At 35.5% G+C, this 19,189-nt stretch overlaps 1 protein-coding gene across 3 annotated transcripts in view; it reads right to left on the bottom strand.

The window, feature by feature from the left end:
* The window catches only part of Nep2 (M13 family metallopeptidase neprilysin 2), a 90,109-nt gene that overhangs the window by 6,139 nt on the left and 64,781 nt on the right, over positions 1 to 19,189 (bottom strand). For all 3 annotated transcript variants that reach the window (XM_074174985.1, XM_074174984.1, XM_074174983.1), the window contains exons 5-9: positions 16,689 to 16,906; positions 9,738 to 9,896; positions 7,871 to 8,111; positions 5,756 to 5,924; positions 1,154 to 1,404 (exon numbers count right to left, since the gene is read on the bottom strand). In XM_074174985.1, coding sequence (XP_074031086.1) covers positions 1,154 to 1,404; positions 5,756 to 5,924; positions 7,871 to 8,111; positions 9,738 to 9,896; positions 16,689 to 16,906 — 1,038 coding nt within the window. The remainder of the gene's footprint in view (positions 1 to 1,153; positions 1,405 to 5,755; positions 5,925 to 7,870; positions 8,112 to 9,737; positions 9,897 to 16,688; positions 16,907 to 19,189) is intronic.

Raw genomic sequence — 19,189 nt, 5'->3', positions numbered from 1 at the left:
ACACGTTTTGATCTCTGTTAGAGTTTTGGCACATGAGATGTTTCTTCCCCGCTAGGGGCTTTGTTTTTTATTTTCTAATAATGAAACACAAGCACTACAAGAAAACTTTTAAGGCATTTCAAGGCGCCTGTGTGAAAGTAGCGATTCACAAAATGAATTCCTCACCCAGGAGATTGAAATCGTTGGTCAAATAGCAAAACACCAAAAGTCGTGAGATTTGACTTCCAACAAGAATTTCAAATTTCTTACTGCAAATTCGTGGAGACACTGGATTCTCCTTAATAACTCAATAACCCCTAATAACCAAAGTGATGGACTCATTTCCTTATTGAAGATTTGTTCAGAGCACGGGGCATCTAATGTTATTTTTATTTTTTTCTATTGAAAAAGAAATAATTTTCCTCTGAGTCGAATGAGAAAGCAGTAGTTATTTTGAATGTGCAAAACATTCAAATGATAAATGATTTTCTTTCGGTGAAATAGAAACTTACAAAAAATGCATTTCATCTCAGATGAGATGAAGTACTATGTTTTTGATTAGAAAAAAACTCACTCATGTGGAAACAGTCATCTTACTCAAAATTGAAGCACGACTGATTCCAATTCAAAAAGGTGGATTCTGGAATTCAGGGTATCCTAAACCAAGAATAGCAATGAGAAATATTTCTCAATTTGCTCAGAACAATCAATGTGCGTGAAAAATTCATTAAAACTCAAATTGTTTCGAATATCAGCATATTCAAAAGCGGTTAGTTTATTCTACATGGTTAGGAATATTTAAAAAAAAGCTGACGTGAATATATTGATATATCAACTTGACCTTCCCTTGAAAAAACTAAGAAATCTATATGCGATATACAATATAAGCTCCATAAATTCCCATGCAAGAACAGAACATATCAGTTACATATTACACACCATTTTTCCAATATTACTACGAGGATTGTGTTTCAAATAACCGGATTCATACGGCAACTAACCAAACCTGAATTCTCACGATATAATACATATCTAAGCGATGGCAAATCAGAAAAACTTTTCCACAATTCATGATGAAATGTGAACAATCTGTAAATGACCTGGCAACAAAAAGTTGTTGTTGACATTGAAGTGTTCAAACTAAATATGGAATTGTAGTTCAACCAAAACTTACATTGAGTTTCAGTTCCGGAACGCTATAATTTCCATACTGGTCTATGATGCACTGTGCTTTTTCAACAAAGGCCTTTTTCGTGGATTCCTGCCACCAGTTGACCAGGTTACCATTCTTGTCGAACTGTCTGCCTTGATCATCGAATCCGTGCGTGATTTCATGACCAATTACGAAGCCTATTGCACCATAGTTCATGTATCGTGGACGATCATCGCTGAAGAAGACACCCTGGAGGATACCGGCAGGAAATTCTAGAAATGAAAGAAGATGAAGAAGTGGGTTCTACTAGAAAATTTCAGTTGATCAACTACCATACTTTCCATAATAAAAAAATTAATATAGTTATTGTTTTCGAATATTACTATACTAGAAAAATATTTTATTGCCTACAGGTTGAATAGTTATACTTGGGAGACAAGTGTCTTGTTCATTTCTGATGAATATTGTGAATAAATGAAAAACATTGCAGCTTCCATTCTCCATCGCGATTTTCATTTTATCATTCTATTATGTTTCCTGTATTAGTTCATTTATTACCCTTGTTGAATTTCTGTTATATTCTCCTGATTTTAATTTTATTGACCTCCAATGATCAGGTATCCCACTTTCGTATGAAATATAACGTTCTCTGCTCCTTTGTCTACACCAATGTTCAGGTATTCTCTGAATGGATAGTTCTCAGAAGGTAACTTTCCGTATCTTTCAAAGCCGATCTTCTGATGAAATCGTAAGTCTAATATCCATCTTTCAAAAAAGTAACATATCAAATCTAAGGAGAGTACACTTTTGTAGATATTCCACCACGTCAATGTAGTACATTCACTGTAGAGAAAACATATGTCAGGCTTATTGATTACAGGTGTCTGAGGATAGGAGAGGGTAGTTTTGATGAACTAATCATTTTTAAATGGTGAAGTTTATCTACGAGTAAAGAAGGTCAAATCTGTGGCAAGACAGAAGACAGGATATTTTCCAATCTAATCTGGTGGGTCATGATGACTGTAACCTCATGAATGACTGGGTTTTCCATCTCGCTTCTTATGCTTTCACTCAAAATATTCTACAATTGATAGGTGGAATAGGAACTTCGGTGGTAAATTGAATTTATTGAGAAAACTTCTTCCAAACCAGAGCAAAATATTGTTTCGACGCGCGTTCTGCTAACCAGGTTAGTTTCATCAAGATATCAATGAGACGAAAACTTGAAGATCTCTCAGTGTTTTCATATATATCTGAACGGATCATCACCTCACCTAATGAGAATCCCTGGAATCCCTGGAAGAATCAATTGATTCAAAATGAATAGCTGAAAATAACAATTGTAACAAGCAAAAAAACTGTAATGAAATTATAAAAAAATTGAATGCAAACAACAATTGAGAATTGAACAATTGAAGATAAATGAAAATTAAAAGATTTCAAGCCAAGTTTTTTCGACTGTTAGTATTCACAAGCGTCTTCGGATTATGACTGGACTTACTCCTCCGAGATCTGACTATTCATAGATCATTTGACTAATTTCATCTTTCACCACGAATGATGACTGGACTTATTCTTCCGAGATCTGACTATTCATAGATCATTCGAGTGAATTCACCTATCCCCTCTTTCCTCTCTCCGCTTTACCCACTTGGCTGGAATTGGCCATTTTCCGCTTGATTATGGGTTTCCATATGTTGCGTATCTCTACGCTAGCTTGGCTGAATGCGTTGTTGTACAACACATATGTGGTTTCTTTGGATTTCCTTCTAAACCAATGTTCCTCCCTGTCTATGATCTCAGCTTGGGACCACTCGATGTTATGTTGATGGGTCCAAACATGCTCTGCTATTCCTGATTTGCTGGTTCTTCTTGCTGTGTGTGTTTCTTATTCTCAGCAATGCGAATTTTCGAAGGCCTCTTAGTTTCACTGCTATAGGATTTTCCACACTCAACGGCTATCCGGTAAATGCATTTCTTGGATTTGGAGCCCGCGTTTGGTGGCCTGTTTTTCATGAGGCTGCTACGGATGGTGTTTCCGGATCTCAAATAAGTTCTCATGTTGTATTTGGACCCAATTCTTCTCAACTTTTCTGACAATTCCCTGATATAGGAAAGTGCAAGCACTGCTTGTGACGGCTTCTCTTCCTTGCGAGTCTGTTCCACTTTGACTAAAATATATTACCCAAAGACGATTGTCGATACTTACAATCGAAACGTCGTGAAGTAACATGGCTTGAAATATTTTAACTATAATTTGTTTCTGTTTTTACTGTTCATTTCAGAGTTTTTTTCGCCTAATATGATTGTTTTCATCAGCTTTTCATTTCAAATTTGTTGATTCTTTCAGGGATTAGATATCATAATAGTCAATGAAAGTCTGAACTAATGAAATTCACCATGAAACATTGTCAACCACCTCCAAACAAACACTGAATAATAATTTCGACATATCATGTTAAATTGCTTTTTCCTGAAATCAACCATTACCTGTCGAAACACATAATTCTCACTTGTTTTCTACCTGTAGTATTGTTTCAACAATCCCAATCATTTCCCACTCATTTTGTGACCGTTCTCTGAGGCATGTTGAGCGATACTTGGGCTCTCCTGGTTTATGAAACCAAATATGTGATACATGTTCCTTGTATCGAGCTGTTATTGTCCGTTCGGGTTGACCAAGATACTTGTTATCGCAATCCTCATACTCATTCCATAATTCTCAAACTTTTTGAAGTAAACGAGCAGTTCTAAAACCCATTTTTATATTCAATGAATTGTATCAGCTATGGGTTCTCCTACGCCAAATGATAAAATCAAAGAAGTAAAATCGCGAGAATGATATTTTGTTATTTTCTGGCGTGTACTTTTGATTTCCAAATATTACCACACCGGAAGAGATCTAATAACTGAACCCTGAGAAGTGGAAGAAAATAGATCCACCTCTCAAAAATTTGCATGGAACAGTGATTCTTCCATCAAACAAGAGAAAAGTTAGATTACTTTCCACTTACTTGTATACGAGACGTGGATGATGTATTCATCATTTTTGAGATAAATAGACGTGAGATATAAGATTTTGTGTCTATATTCAACGAAGAGATTCCCAAATGCAAAGATCATCTTTGAAATGAAAAATATAGTTAGGCTACAATTTCTTGATGTTCTGGTTATGAGAAATACCCATAAGAGTTCAGAATTTGATATGAATAGTGAGAATACTAACACTTCCGCTGAGAACTATCACCATAGACTGGTCACATTCCTCTTAGACAAAGAATGATGTGATTTTGAGAAGTTATCAAAAAATAGAGAAAACGTTTCGGAAACGAAAATCTGTGAGATTCAGTATTATATATCTCTCAATGATACTCACTTGGTGAAAAAATCGCGCGTTGAGAGACAGTACTCTGTTCAAATAGAGATTGAAATTGGGCATGGAGGTTCTCAGCCTACCAGTGGCCAGAGTTTTAAACCACTCCATATATATATTGGCTATAACCGGTGAAAGTAGCGATCCCATTGGCAGTCCTTCATCTTGAAGACGTGGACAACACCTCCATAATATGGAACCATGGGAATGCAGAACTAGACACCTTCCTGAAGCATATCAAAAACATAAGTCCTTCCATCAATTTTACAATGGAGAAGAAGGTTCACAACGAATTGCCATTCTTAGATGTATTAGTGAAGAGGACCGACACTAAATGAAAAATATCTGTATATCGAAAACTCACTCACACAGGACAGTATCTGAACCAGGAATCTAACCACCATCAACCGACTAAGAGAGGAATCATGAAGACTCTACTAGACCGTGCTTTCGGGCTCAGTAATACAAACGAAGGTCTCGAAAAGGAACTAGACATCATCAAAAACGACCTTCAAAGGCCACTGAAAGTTTGTATTGCTGAGCACAAGAAACACACACAGCGAGGAGAAATCAGTAAATCAAGAATAGCAGAGTGGACAACAAGTGGGCTCAAGCTGAAATCATCCACAAGGAGGAACACTGATTTAGGAGAAAATTCAAAGAAGTCGCATATATATTGTCCAACAACGCATTTAGCCAAGCTAGCGCAACATATGAAAACCTCTAATCAAGCGGAACACGACCAACTCCCGCCAAACGGTTAGCTTCCGATAAAACCGATGAAGTGGAGAGAAGGAAGAGGGGATAGGTGAAAGCACTTGAATGACCTATAAATAGTCAGATCTCTGCAGTCCAGTTATCACCCGAAGACGATTGTGGATATGAACAATTGAGACGTCGTCAATAACCTTGATTTGGGATTTTCAATTTTTAATTTTCATTTCTTGTTAATGATTTCTCAACTTTCATCTCGTGTTAGTAGTTCTTTTTTTTCATTTTTTGGTTATTGTTTGTATTTTATTTCATTGTAATTTCATTTTTTTTTGCTCAATGCAATTGTTACTTTTCAGCTAATCTTTTTTAATTTTCACAGATTCTTTCAGGAATTTCAAATCATATTAGACAGTGGAAGTCCGAGCTAGTGAAACACATAATTCCTTTGATTTTGGGCAAAACAGGCTCAATGCGAACTGAATTTATATGAAAACCTCAAGGTGGAAAGTTATATTAGTTATATTTATTCAACTTACGAATGCTGTTTTCAATCGAAGAATAAAAAGCATTAACAACAGCTGGCCTTCCGTGGGTAATCCAGTCAGTCTTGTTCACAGGTTGCCTCAATCTCTTGAAGGAAAATCTCGTCCCGAAAAGAGTCAGATTCAAAATAGATCTCATGTAGTGTTCAGAATCCAGTTCCAGCTGAAAGTATAATTTATGATTGTCAAAAGTCATCATCTAGAATTAAATAAGTTTTCAGGAAAAGCTATTGAACATGGAAATATTCACAGCTATGGTGAAATGAAAATATCTCATTTGTCTCTCGATGGAATTGAATCACTTGATTTTGGTCAGATAACAAACAGAGTTAATGAAACTGTTACCACTCCATGTGATGAAATGAAGTGTCACTTGAATGTAACCAATTCGATTTCACTACCTGATTATTTTGTATTTTTTGTTCAAGTCATTGAACACTCATGGTGTTAGGTTTAATGTTTACAATTTCCAGATATCCAGAGTTGAAGTTATAGTCTCAAATATGAATAACCAAACCTGAGTTGGCTTTCTGGTTCTTCATTATTGAACAGGAAATTAGAGAATCTCCCAAAAAAAAAGACAAAAAGTCTACAATAGAAACGCTCTATGAAGATTTGTAGAGTAAAGGCAGAATATTTTTTCAAAATACAAACGGGAAGAAAAAGCCACATCCATTACAACTACTTTCATTTCCAATCAGTTCCTAATCCAAACATTCGTTGAAACAAATCACATTCATAGAAATGCTACACAATATGATATATGAAATAGTGTTGATTTTAAATTTCACTTAAATGCAATACTGCTTGCATTATCCTCAATCATGTACTCTGTGTTACTGGGTGATTTTTTTGTTGATATCTGTTTGGCAACACTGTTTTTGACAGATCATGAGTGAATAGTGTCTTATGTCATTGTCAAACTTGTTTAGTTTGGTCTATAATTCAACCATGAATCGACTTACGAGTGAACAACGCTACAAATTATTGAATTGTATTATCAAAATTCATGCTCGGTGAATGAAGTGCATCGTGCACTTCTTCCAATTCATGGGCAGTTTCTTCGGCCTACTGAGGCAGTCATTCGGAAGTTTGTGACTAAATTTCGAACTCAGTTTGCATTATTGGACATTGAATCACCAACACGCATACGTAGAGTGAGGACTGAAGAAAATATTGCGGCTGTATCCGTCAGTGTTCGTGATGATCGTGAAATGTTGATTCACCGCCGTTCGCAGCAATTGAGCCTCTGTTACTCCACTACGTGGAAAATTTTGCGAAAGGATTTGGATGTAAAACCTTATAAGATACAGCTGCTGCAAGAATTGAAGCCACACGACCTTCCACAACGTCTAACATTCAGTGAATGGGCGCTGGCAAAGTTGGAGAAAGATCCACATTTTTATCGACGAGGCTCATTTCTGGTTGAATTGATACGTTAACAAGCGAAATTCCCGCATTTGAAGTGAAGACCAGCCACAAGCATTGCAAGAGCTACCGATGCATCCTGAAAAAGTCACTGTTGGATTATGGATCGGTGGCATCATCGGGCCGTACTTCTTCGAAGATGACAACGGCCGGAACGTTACTGTGAATGGCGAGCGCTACCATGTAATGATTGACGACATTTTGTGGCCCAAAATGAAAGAATTTGACATGCCTGACATGTGGTTTCAATAAAAGACAGATTAAGGCAGGAACGTCAGTCATTTCTGAAAATTTAGTGCCGAATTTTTTTTAAATATAGTATGGTAACCCAAAAAAATGTGATTATAGTCATAAACACTATTTTTGGCAATTCACTGCGAAATAAACCTTCAGCTTCATACACTAATAGCTTCAATTGTGTTCGATATTTGATGGTCTTTGAATAAGTGGAAAATATCTGAAGAATAGAGAGTTTTTTTCCTGAATTACAGTGATATAACGTGGAACCATAGAGCTGAGTTGGCTAAATAACTATTATCTCACCACCAAAAAATCACTGAATAATTTTAAAAAAATTGGTATATTTCAATTTCCAAAATGATTTGAGGGTGTTAAAAAATCTAAACAAAATAGTCAACCCCAAACCAGAGAAACAAAAAACAATGTGTTGGTACTACTCACACCATCATAAAACTCTTCCAACTTTCTGTTGTCCAACAATTCATCAGGATAGGCTATGTGTGAAGCCATCGACTTAGCTTTATCCAGAGCATTCATTCGGGTTTTTTCGTCCATCCAGTCGACAGTCTTGAGGATGTCTTCGAATTCAGATCTGATGTCATCCACCATTTCCAAAGCATTTTTCTTTGCACCTTCATTGAAGTATTTTCGAACATATAGAGCCCCAGATGCGATAGACAGACTATGGAATTCAAGAAAACGTTTGTGAAAATTCGTTAGATCTCAGAATAGAAATTACGAAAGGTGTCAGGTTTATAATGATTTTTAAGGAAATTTGATGAGATGAATTTTGGAAAAAAAAATTTTTATTGCTATTTAAGTATTGAGTATCAAAGATGAAAAATTAGGCACTTAGGCATTAGACAATCAAATGCGTAAAATTCTAATGGCAATGAAACTCGTTTATTATGTTACTAGAGATGGAGATGATATGCAAACTTTCAAGCGTTTTTTAAAAAAATATTGAGAAACTAGAATTGTAATAACAAAAAACTTTCAACTCTTTCTAACTGTTTGAGTAGAGCCTAGATGATGACAGTACGACTAGCTGTCGAAAGCGCTCGCATATAATCAAATAGGAGTTATAAAGTTTCAAATATTTCTTGTGACTTATATTGATATTAATATATATATATATATATATATATATATATATATATATATATATATTTATATATATATATATATATACAGGGCTATTCAAATTCGTTTCTGTACATGTGGATCTCGTAAACGATAAGAGATAGAGTGTCGGTTGAATCATGGCAAAGTTGCGTTTTTAGAGACCTATTCAACGATGTGAATATATCGAATATAGCTCTTTTGGTTCTGGAGATATACAGGAAAAACAAAAAAATCCCAAATTATTTTTTTATCTATATCTTCTTCATTCGCAGACATATTTACTATTGACACTTGATGTGGGCTCTCTGAATATATCCATGAATCTTTTATACAGGGTGTCATATGACTTGGCCACCCCCATCTTTGAATTTTGAAATACGGACCTGTATTTTTTGTTGTAGTTTTTGGATCGTAGACGTTCACTTCATACTGAGAAATTGAATTCAATTTTATATTTCGGGATTTTTCGGTAATATTCGATTATAATTGTGTGAATTATTCCCTTTCAAATTACCGCCCTGGAAATTAGTTGACTGAGTTGAATAAAAACACAATAGCAACTTTCACATCTCCCTGTGTACCGTAGAGTTTTTCGAGAGTTTTTTTTTCATTTTTAGGTACCTATTCATATTGGGGTTGGTCCAAGTCAGAAGATTCATGGATATATTCTGAGAGCCCACATCAAGTGCCAATAGCAAAATGTGAACAGATTTTCAATATGTCTGCGAAGAAAGAAGATATAGGCAAAAAAAAAATTTGGGATTTTTTGTTTTTTCCTGTATATCTCCAGAACCAAAAGAGCTATATTTGATTTCTCTACATCATTGAATAGGTCTCTAAAATACACAACTTTGCCATAATTTAATCGACACTCTATCTCTTATCGTTTACGAGATCCCCATGTACACAAACGAATTTGAATGTTTCTCATTCATTGAAATGACTGAAGCGTGGATAATATAATCAGATTAGAATTCTAGAAAGTTTGTATCATGAAGTATTTCAGAACTTCTATTGTGATCTATTGTACTCAAGTTAATATAGAACAAATAGATTTGAAAAATTATTATCAAGATTGACATCTTTCTCTTCTCCAATATACATGCAAATCAGTAGAATATAATGAGTAAGACCGTTGCTTTTGTCGTTATCTATGTGGAATGAGTCCCTAATTACTAAATACCTTCCAGCTGATATATCGATACACTCCTTCCATCTGGCTTCTCTTTCAGTTTTTCCTGTTACTATTGTGGTATAATCCAACTGCCTCTTTCTGAGATTTTCTGTGAGGTAAGAAACAGATGAAGCAGCAGCCCGCCACATCACGTAATTTGCTTGGACCCTGAAAATTCACCACAATTTATCAAACAAAATATTCAGAATTCCACTGTTTTTTCTATATCTATGAAATTATTCAGTTAGTAAGAATGTTGAATGGTGCTGTTTCGAAGTAATCCATAAAAAACGCTTTCAGGATCCTTCTTGAAGTGTATGAAACTGTACTGTTTCGACAACCATCTTCAGTTCAGGCAGGTTGGAGCCTAGCTCCCTTACCCTTGCGGCTGATTTTAGTCAGAAGGACAATTGTATTCATTAATGAGAGTTGGTGGCGATAGGAAAGTCCTCAGACATCAGTACCGCCCTTCACGGTGTTTCCAGTTTCCAGGTCAGAAACGACCGAAGTTGCGACATATGCAAAAAACCTATATGTTCGCAATGTGCAAAAACAATTTGTCCAAATTATTTGTGATTTTTTTTTACACTTGATATGGGTTAACATTATATCATAGAATACTTGTTTTCATAAATGTTTGCAGAATAGTTCAGTTTTTCTGCTTATTTTTGTAACGAGTCCCAGGGACCCAGTTGTAGTGATTGAGTAACATATTTATGTGGGTAGTAGTTACGGGTTAACTGGGCCCCAGTGACTTTTTCCCTTTTTCAGACCTCAAAAAAATGCTCGCTGGAAAGGAATTTGGTGCCGATGAAGAAGTATACTGTCGAAACTGAGGCGTTTCTTCGGGATAAAAACAAATCGTACTATGAAAATGGTGTCGAAAAATTGTAAGATCGCTATAATCGTTGTATTACCTTCGAAGGCAAGTATATTGAATAATATATATATATATATATATATATATATATATATATATATATATATATATATATATATATATATATATATATATATATATATATATATATATATATATATATATATATATATATATATATATATAAATCCTTTATTTAGTCAAAGACTAATAAATTATACATATAAGTGAATAACAATTTTAAAGAAATCGATACAATCTAAAAATTATAGTATTTTTTTTTTGTTTTCGTAACTTGTACAATGTCATTAAGCTGTAATATACTTATATTAAAAATAATTAATTACTAATTTACATCTCACCTCAGATATACCGGGTGTCAACGAATCTATTAGACAAGTCATAACTTCTAGACTATTAGGTGTATCAAAACGAGATTTGGTACAGATAAATGGTATGTGGAGAGGAGAGTTTTCACATATTTTTCACTTTCCGGTCACTTCCGGTTTCAGCGGAAATGGCTCCGGTTCTGAATTTTTAAATGGAACACCCTGTATATTGTAACATTTTTAGTTTTCTGAGACAATTCTGGATCAGAAACTGACATTTCCGGAAGTTTTTCAGCCTACTTGATTTTTTCAGAGTCACTTTTAAAATTGCATCTAGGTGGCCATGATCGGACGTAAACTAATCTATGGACCTCAGGTGATATCAGACTAGTGTGTTGAATATGAATGAGACAAGTTTACAAAATAACATTTTCGTGTCTAACTATTATTTTTCAAATGGCGACCATTTTTTGACAAGCACTTTCCGAAAAAAGGATTTTTTGACGATACTAATAACGATACTAATTTATTTGCGATTGGATTACAAATAAGAACATAAATTAAATATTACTGAGGAAAATACTCGATACAAATTCATTTACTTTTGTCAAGGGTGCCATGGATAGGAATGATGCATAATATTTTGCGGTTATTTCCATCAAGTCCACTTTGGAGAACAAAACGCTCACCTAGGTTATGACAGTGACATAAGCTTTATGAGCAGAAAGTAGAAGTTTCTCTTGATTTTCGTTAATTTCAGTTTAATTTTTCGTCGAAATAATGTATACTCAAAGTGAAAAAGTGGATATGTTGTTATTGTTTGGAGAATGCCACAGAAATTCAAGGAAAGCTGCTGAGTTGTATGCTCAGAGATATCCCAATCGGCAACACCCATCTCATCAGTATTTTCCCTATGTTGAGAGTCGTTTTAGGCAAGAGGGAAATCAAGACGCAGAACAGAGGTTTGTCATAAATGAGGAGACTCAGATTAACGTTCTTGCTATGGTAGAAGTTGACAAAACGGTTTCTTTAAGAGAAATTAGTAGAGAAATGCAGATAAGTCACGAATCAGCAAGAAAAATACTGAAAAAGCACGGATATCGAGCATTTAAATATCAGTTACATCAACATTTGTATGCTGACGACGGCAATAGAAGAGTAGTATTTCGTGATTGGTTGCTTCAAAATCATAGAGTTAACCCAAATTTTATCAACTTCATTCTATTTTCCGACGATTCACGGTTTACAAATAATGGCATGTTTAATAAGCAGAATTGTCGGTACTGGGCCCAACAAAATCAACATGCAATGAGAGAGGGCAATTTTCAAGAAAGGTTTGGCGTCAATGTCTGGGCTGGTATCGTTGGAAACAGAATAATTGGTCCAATATTGTTTCAAGGTCAGTTAACAGGGGTTAGATGCTTGGGTTTTCTTCAAAATGAAATCGAGGATCATCTTAATGATATGCCTTTAGAAGTTTTACGGCAAATTTACTTCCAGCAAGATGGAGCACCACCCCATAATAGCAGAGACGTACTTGATTTTTTAATAGAGCATTTTAATAATAGAGTTATTGCAACCAACGGTCCAGTACGGTGGCCTGCCCGCTCACCGGATCTGACTGTGTTAGATTTCTTCATTTGGGGATATGTAAAAGAAAGGGTCTACTATGCAACAGCCCCAGCCACTCTCGAAATCTTAGAAGAAAGGATTCAACAGGCATTTTGAAGTATATCGCCTCAAATGTTACAAAACGTGTTGAGAGAAACAATTGAACGAGCTGAAATGTGTCTTGAACAAGGAGGGATGCACTTTGAAAATTTACTATAGTGGAATTTTCAAGAACTTAGGATATTGCAAAAAATCTAAGTGCATCGCTGAAATTATTAGTTAAATTTGTTAAATTTGTTGATCCAATCGCAAATAAATTAGTAACGTTAGATTCGTCAAAAAATCCTTTTTTCGGAAATTGCTTGTCAAAAAATGGTCGCCATTTGAAAAATAATAGTTAGACACGAAAATGTTATTTTGTAAACTTGTCTCATTCATATTCAACACACTTGTCACTAAAACTCCGCTATTGCAATTTTCTGATATCACCTGAGGTCCATAGATTAGTTTACGTCCGATCATGGCCACCTAGATGCAATTTTAAAAGTGACTCTGAAAAAATCAAGTAGGCTGAAAAACTTCCGGAAATGTCAGTTTCTGATCCAGAATTGTCTCAGAAAACTAAAAATGTTACAATATACAGGGTGTTCCATTTAAAAATTCAGAACCGGAGCCATTTCCGCTGAAACCGGAAGTGACCGGAAAGTGAAAAATATGTGACAACTCTCCTCTCCACATACCATTTATCTGTACCAAATCTCGTTTTGATACACCTAATAGTCTAGAAGTTATGACTTGTCTAATAGATTCGTTGACACCCGGTATTGTAAAAAAAAAATGTTACTACAATATAATTCCATCCGTTAATAGGTGCTTCTTGAGTTTGACTTTAAATATACTCAGACTTTCAGAATTTTTTACATAAACCGGAATATTGTTGTACATGGTTACACCTTTAACAAAAATAGAGTTTTGGCTATATGTTCTGCTAACCAGAGGAACACGAAGATTACCTCTACATCTAGTATCGTGCTGATGAACATCCTGATTGAGAACTAAGATATTCTGCAAGTATTCAGGTGCTATACCTCTTTTAATTTTATGAATGAATATAAGGGAGTGATATAATAGATAAGTCTTAACCGGTAACCAATGAAGAGTATCGAGCATAGAATTTATTGACGTGTCACGTGCACAACAAAGAATAATTCGCATAGCTCGATTTTGCAATTTTTGCAAACGGCTTAGCACATTTTGATTTACCAGATAAAGCACTGTTGCACAGTAGTTGAAATGAGGAAGAATAAGTGTATTATAAATTATAAGTTTACTCCACTGAGTGAGATGCGGAGAACATCTCCTCAAATAATAAATTTTCATGGCAATTGTTCTTATAACATTTTTTGCATGGTCATTAAAATACAGTTGACGATCAACCAAAACCCCTAAATATTTAAATGTCTCAACCATTTCTATCTGGACACCATCGATTGAAAGTTTGGGCTCTGTTTTCATTACTTTCCTATACATTTTATCTCTACTGATTAACATCCATTTTGTTTTGTTTGTATTCATTTTCAATAAGTTTCCACAGCAATAATTTTGGATGGCTTCTAAACTTTCGTTGATTGCATTGAAGCATGTCGAATGATTATTCCCAGTGTAATAAATAACAGCGTCGTTAGCAAAGATGTGTATACAACATTCTTTCACCACCTCAACCATATCATTTATATAAACTAGAAACAATAAAGGACCCAGAACACTACCTTGAGGCACTCCTATATTATTATCGAGTGTGCCAGATGTAACATGGTTAAGTCTTAATTTTTGCTTCCGGTTATTCAAATAGTCTGCAATCCATTGTAATGCTGCATCTACAATTCCAACTGACTCCAATTTCTTCAATAATCTGGTTCTGTCAATAGTTTCGAAAGCCCTTTGCAAATCCAGAAAAACGGTCACTGTTATTTGGTTTTTTTCTAAAGTGTTCTTCCAATCGTGGAGCACACATTGCAGAGCAGTTTCACAACTGTGTTTATTACGAAACCCTGACTGAACACATGTAAGGGCCTTATTACCTTCCAAGTGATCCACAATTTGATTGTAGACCGCTTTTTAATAAAACTGAGCTTTATCAAAAATATGTTTTTCTATGTTAGCCTACGAACTTTTCATTGAACTTACCATTGAAAATAAGTCCGGGATTGGATGGATTGCAACTTCCGTCATATAGTCAAATAGAGAGGACTGGATCCTCCGGGAGAAAGAAATATTAAGAGCAGATTGTTGTTGTTGTTTCACAGATGGATTAAAAACACTTTTCGGTTCTGGTTTTTTCAGTCGCAGACCCAGGACAGAGATATCAACCTGCCTAGGAACCTAGGCGACTGTATTTCGAGCGGAAATACACGCTATTGAATTGTGTGCGGAGATATTGGAAGAATCCAACCTCATATATATGTCAATAAAAATATTCTCGAACAGTCAAGTGGCATTGGGAGCTCTTAGCTCCTACCAAGCAACATCTAAATCGGTAGCAAATTTCCAAAAATGACTCTCCTCGATAGAAACACTTGAGAGATTGCCTCTGGTCTGGATTCCTGGCCATACTGTCCTGGAAGGCAATGAGGTTGCCGACTCCCATTCAAAGGAGTGTGCTGCAAGCAGCTTCATTGAACCAGAACCTGTCATTGGCATCGCTTTAGGCTTTGCCAAACAAAGATTGAACACCTGGATGGCAACAAGATTTATGGAATTCTGGCAAAATTTTCCAAGATTGGCTCACTCCAAGGCGTTTATTCACCCTTCCAAACTTGATACCAAACAGTTATTGTACTACAGTAGGGGTGAATTACGATGTCTAACAGGCCTTCTTGCAGGTTACTGTCATTTGAATCATCATATGCAGAGACTTGGACTGTCGAAAGATATACTTTGTGCCTGCTCCACTGAGGACCGAATCAGTTTTTTAGATTTCGGCAGAACCGTACTTTCACCATCTGACCTGAAAGACCACTCACCATGCAAACTGATCAGCTTTGTTAAGAAGCTGGGTTTATTTGGTCGAGTGTGGATTGATATGAGTCACAATAAACCTTTGCGGGTTGTGGTGGAGGTTCGAATAGATCCACCCACTTTGGACCCAACCTAACCTAAAATTACCTAAGCTAATCATATAGTCAGTCTTTCCGACTCATGAACTCACATTTTCTGACGGTTAGGAGAAATGAAACTCATAATATAAAGAATGGAGACTTTATAGTGTCTGTAAAACCTAAATAAACGAAGTAATAGCTTGTGCAATTTGGTTTTTATTCGTCAAACGATAAAATTTAGAATTTTAACGTGGAGTAGTCAAACAAACAATCTTTTTTTCGAAAAAAACTTTGATGAACTTTTCAGGACTGCTTGACAAATCTCTGTTCCTATATTTGTAGAAGTTCTCAGTATCAATATGAGCGAGTTATGGCGAAAAGTTATGAAATCACCCCCTTAATCACTTGGCAAGTCAATCAGAAATATTTATTGTCACTCTCTTATTTACTTCATTCATAAACTTATGATATTCTCTAAGAGTCTGACCGGTTTGAAGTGCTTGGTTTTGAAAAAATTCAGTTTGAAAAAGAACATTTTTTTAATATCAGAAACTTATTTGTGATATTGCTTTTTTTTCGAAATTATTTGAAACTTTTGATGATACGCAAAATATAGTTACGATATAAATTCATCAATGTTGCAATTTTCTTCAATACGCGAAGTCAAGCAAATACTATGTTTCCATATGAATGAAGTCATGTTCATGAAATTTCTTATTAAAACTGGACTCCTCCGAAACAAAAATTAACATTCTTTCGAAAGCGTTCATAGCACACCTACTTTTGAGATACAGGGAGTTGAGTTTTCGTTAGATCGCCCTGTATATGATAACGTAGTCAGATAATCTGTAGTGAACAGACACATCAAATAAACTTTTTTCTAAAATTGAGTCTGAACACTTGAGAATTCCTGTTAACATTCCCACACCTGTTAACAAATGCCAAGCATCTATTCTCGTCAAAACTTGAACAAATCCACAAAATGATTTGATAGAAAATGTATCAATCCCAATTCTGGATTACACTGTAATTCCTTCCTCACCTCTTTGGTGTCCTGCTGATGAGTGCCTCGAAAGCTTTGATGTAGTTAGGCACGCTGACCACAACAATTTCGTCGCTTTTAACTTGAGTGTCAGGAGCCAGAAGATTGTTCATGTATTCCATCCAAGGAATGCTCGGGAAAGTTTTCTGAAGTTCGTCAATAGTCATTGGATTATAGAGGGCGGTAGCGTTCCTGCGCTTTTCACTGGGTAAGGAAATCTGAAAGAGTCGAGTGAGAGTTATTGAAAGGGGAACAGATGAAAATGAAGTGAGTGAATATACAACTACGCTGTAGGAGATCATCATGAAAATTGAAAAATGAAACTTTCTATGTTTTGATACTACCTACTTGCATTTGTAACTAACGTTACTGCAATTTCGTCCTACAAGAACATTTTCAAACGAATACAATAAAATATAGTTATAGGACGAAACTGCTGTACGTTAATTGCTAATACAAGTAGTACAAAATTATAGAAAGTTATTTACTTCAATACTTTAGGGTCTTCCAACAGGGACTTTCGACAATTGATAAAGGCCATCTTGTAAAAGCTACAAGTGTCAAATCAATTGTCATTTATTCATTTTGTTTTTGGCCAATCATTATGGGCGAATAAAGCATTCAACAACACCTGAAAATAACATAGATGTTCTGTTCGGGCAACAAACCACGCCCTTCGCCCATTTTACGGTCGTCATAGTCATCCTACTGAGAGAACTATCCGCAATGTGGTTCAGTGAACGATCGACCAGCACCCGTTCGTCGACAAAACACAAGATCAGCTGAAAACAGCGCCGCTGTCTGAGAGAGTGTGCAGTAGAATCCGAGGCAGTCGATTGCGCGTCGCTCATGAAAACTTAGCCTTTTGTAGATCACATCTTGACAAATTTTGCGTCGTGATTTGAGTCTGCACCCATTCAAAATTCAACTGACCCAGGAACTGAAGGTATACGACCATAGACAACGACATGTGTTCGCTGACTGGGCTCTGGTGTAGTTGCCAATTGAACTAAATCCTCAGCAAAAAATCATCTTCAGCGATGAGGCCCATTTCTGGATGAATGTGTACGTGAACAAACAAAGCCCTCAAGGAAAGATCCTATATGTTGTATATCAATGGTGATTATTCATGAAAGGTTATCTTTGTAGTGTATAGGAAATTAACTAGCGTGCTATTGAAAATTTTCATCAACTCCAATTTTCCAAACACGAGTATATGGGTACAAACTGTAGAGCATGCTGTGAAGCTGGAGGTTCTGGAAACTCTCGTTATTCAGGAAAGTACTGAGAGTAGTTTCTTTTGAAGAAATTCCGTGCATAAGGGTCAAATCTTCTTCATGAAGTGCACCCCCAACATGATTAAAAAATACATCTATTTTTCTGAAAGACTGAGTATGATCACTATTACCCATGGGTTAGGCTACCTATCGGACACGTCCCCAGGTGACGAATAGGGGTACGGCCAGGGGACTGAATGACATTCGAAATGAATTTCTGATTATGAAACAGATATGTTACAAAGTTCAACTCAAAGATGATTCCAGAGCAATGGAGTTCCTAATCAAGATGCTTATCCAGAGGCTTCTGAAACACTGTTCACAAAAATATGCTGCAATAGTAATTCAATAGAGAATGGAAGTCAAGATGAATGAAATATTTTTGTTTTTATATTGTCAACCAGATATTTGAAAATAGCGGGAGTCTGAAAGAAGGTACCACAAACACTTTTGTTAGATTTATACGCAACTCTCAGACTAGACAACAAATTCAGAAACTTTGTAAATGTATTGGGTTCTTGGCGTCGCACAAAAATCAAGTCACATTCCACGGGAATTGAATTTGTGACCCTAAGTGATCCACAATTCAGGATATTTGTTATGAGACTTGGAAGAAATCAACATATCAGATGGTACACAAGTAAAAAATAAGTAGTCACACTCAATATTACCATTATCTTAATACCAACACAATCATCAACTTTAGAAAATTCATTTGCCAAGAAAATGAAGATCACCTCGATGTAATTCTATTTGAGAAAAGTGGTTGTTGAATTAAAAAAAAACACTCGCAATACTGACAAAAACAATGTTTAGGTGTAGGTGTAAATTCACAATTTTTGTCCAATGTATGTTCTTTGTAGAATATTTAGACACCTGAGTAGAGTTCTCCATTATAATTTCCACTTTTTCAGAGAGTGGAGGACAAGAATTGCCAGAAAGATTCACAGAAAAATTAAAGCCAACTTCAATAGTAGCCGAGATTGGGGATCAAAAAGTTGACCAGATGTTTGCCTCATCAATGAAAAATGAATATAGTTTAATAAACACGCTTTCAAAGAACATCGAACTAAAAAGTTAAAAATATTTTTAAATAACCTCAAATCAATAACGAACGAAAAATACCAGTATTATTGTGAAAAAAGCGATGGGCGCTTGATATACAAAAAATATGGCACAAAGCGCCCACGCTTTTTTCACAATAATACTATTATTTTTCGTTCG

This window comes from Leptinotarsa decemlineata, unplaced genomic scaffold (genome assembly GCF_025532065.1).
Source record: "Leptinotarsa decemlineata unplaced genomic scaffold, Ldec_3_MD MMD2_tig00000882_RagTag_RagTag, whole genome shotgun sequence".
NCBI classification, from domain to species: domain Eukaryota; kingdom Metazoa; phylum Arthropoda; class Insecta; order Coleoptera; family Chrysomelidae; genus Leptinotarsa; species Leptinotarsa decemlineata.
Note: the sequence above shows the minus strand (reverse complement) of the source record. Positions and strands in the feature narration are given on the sequence as shown.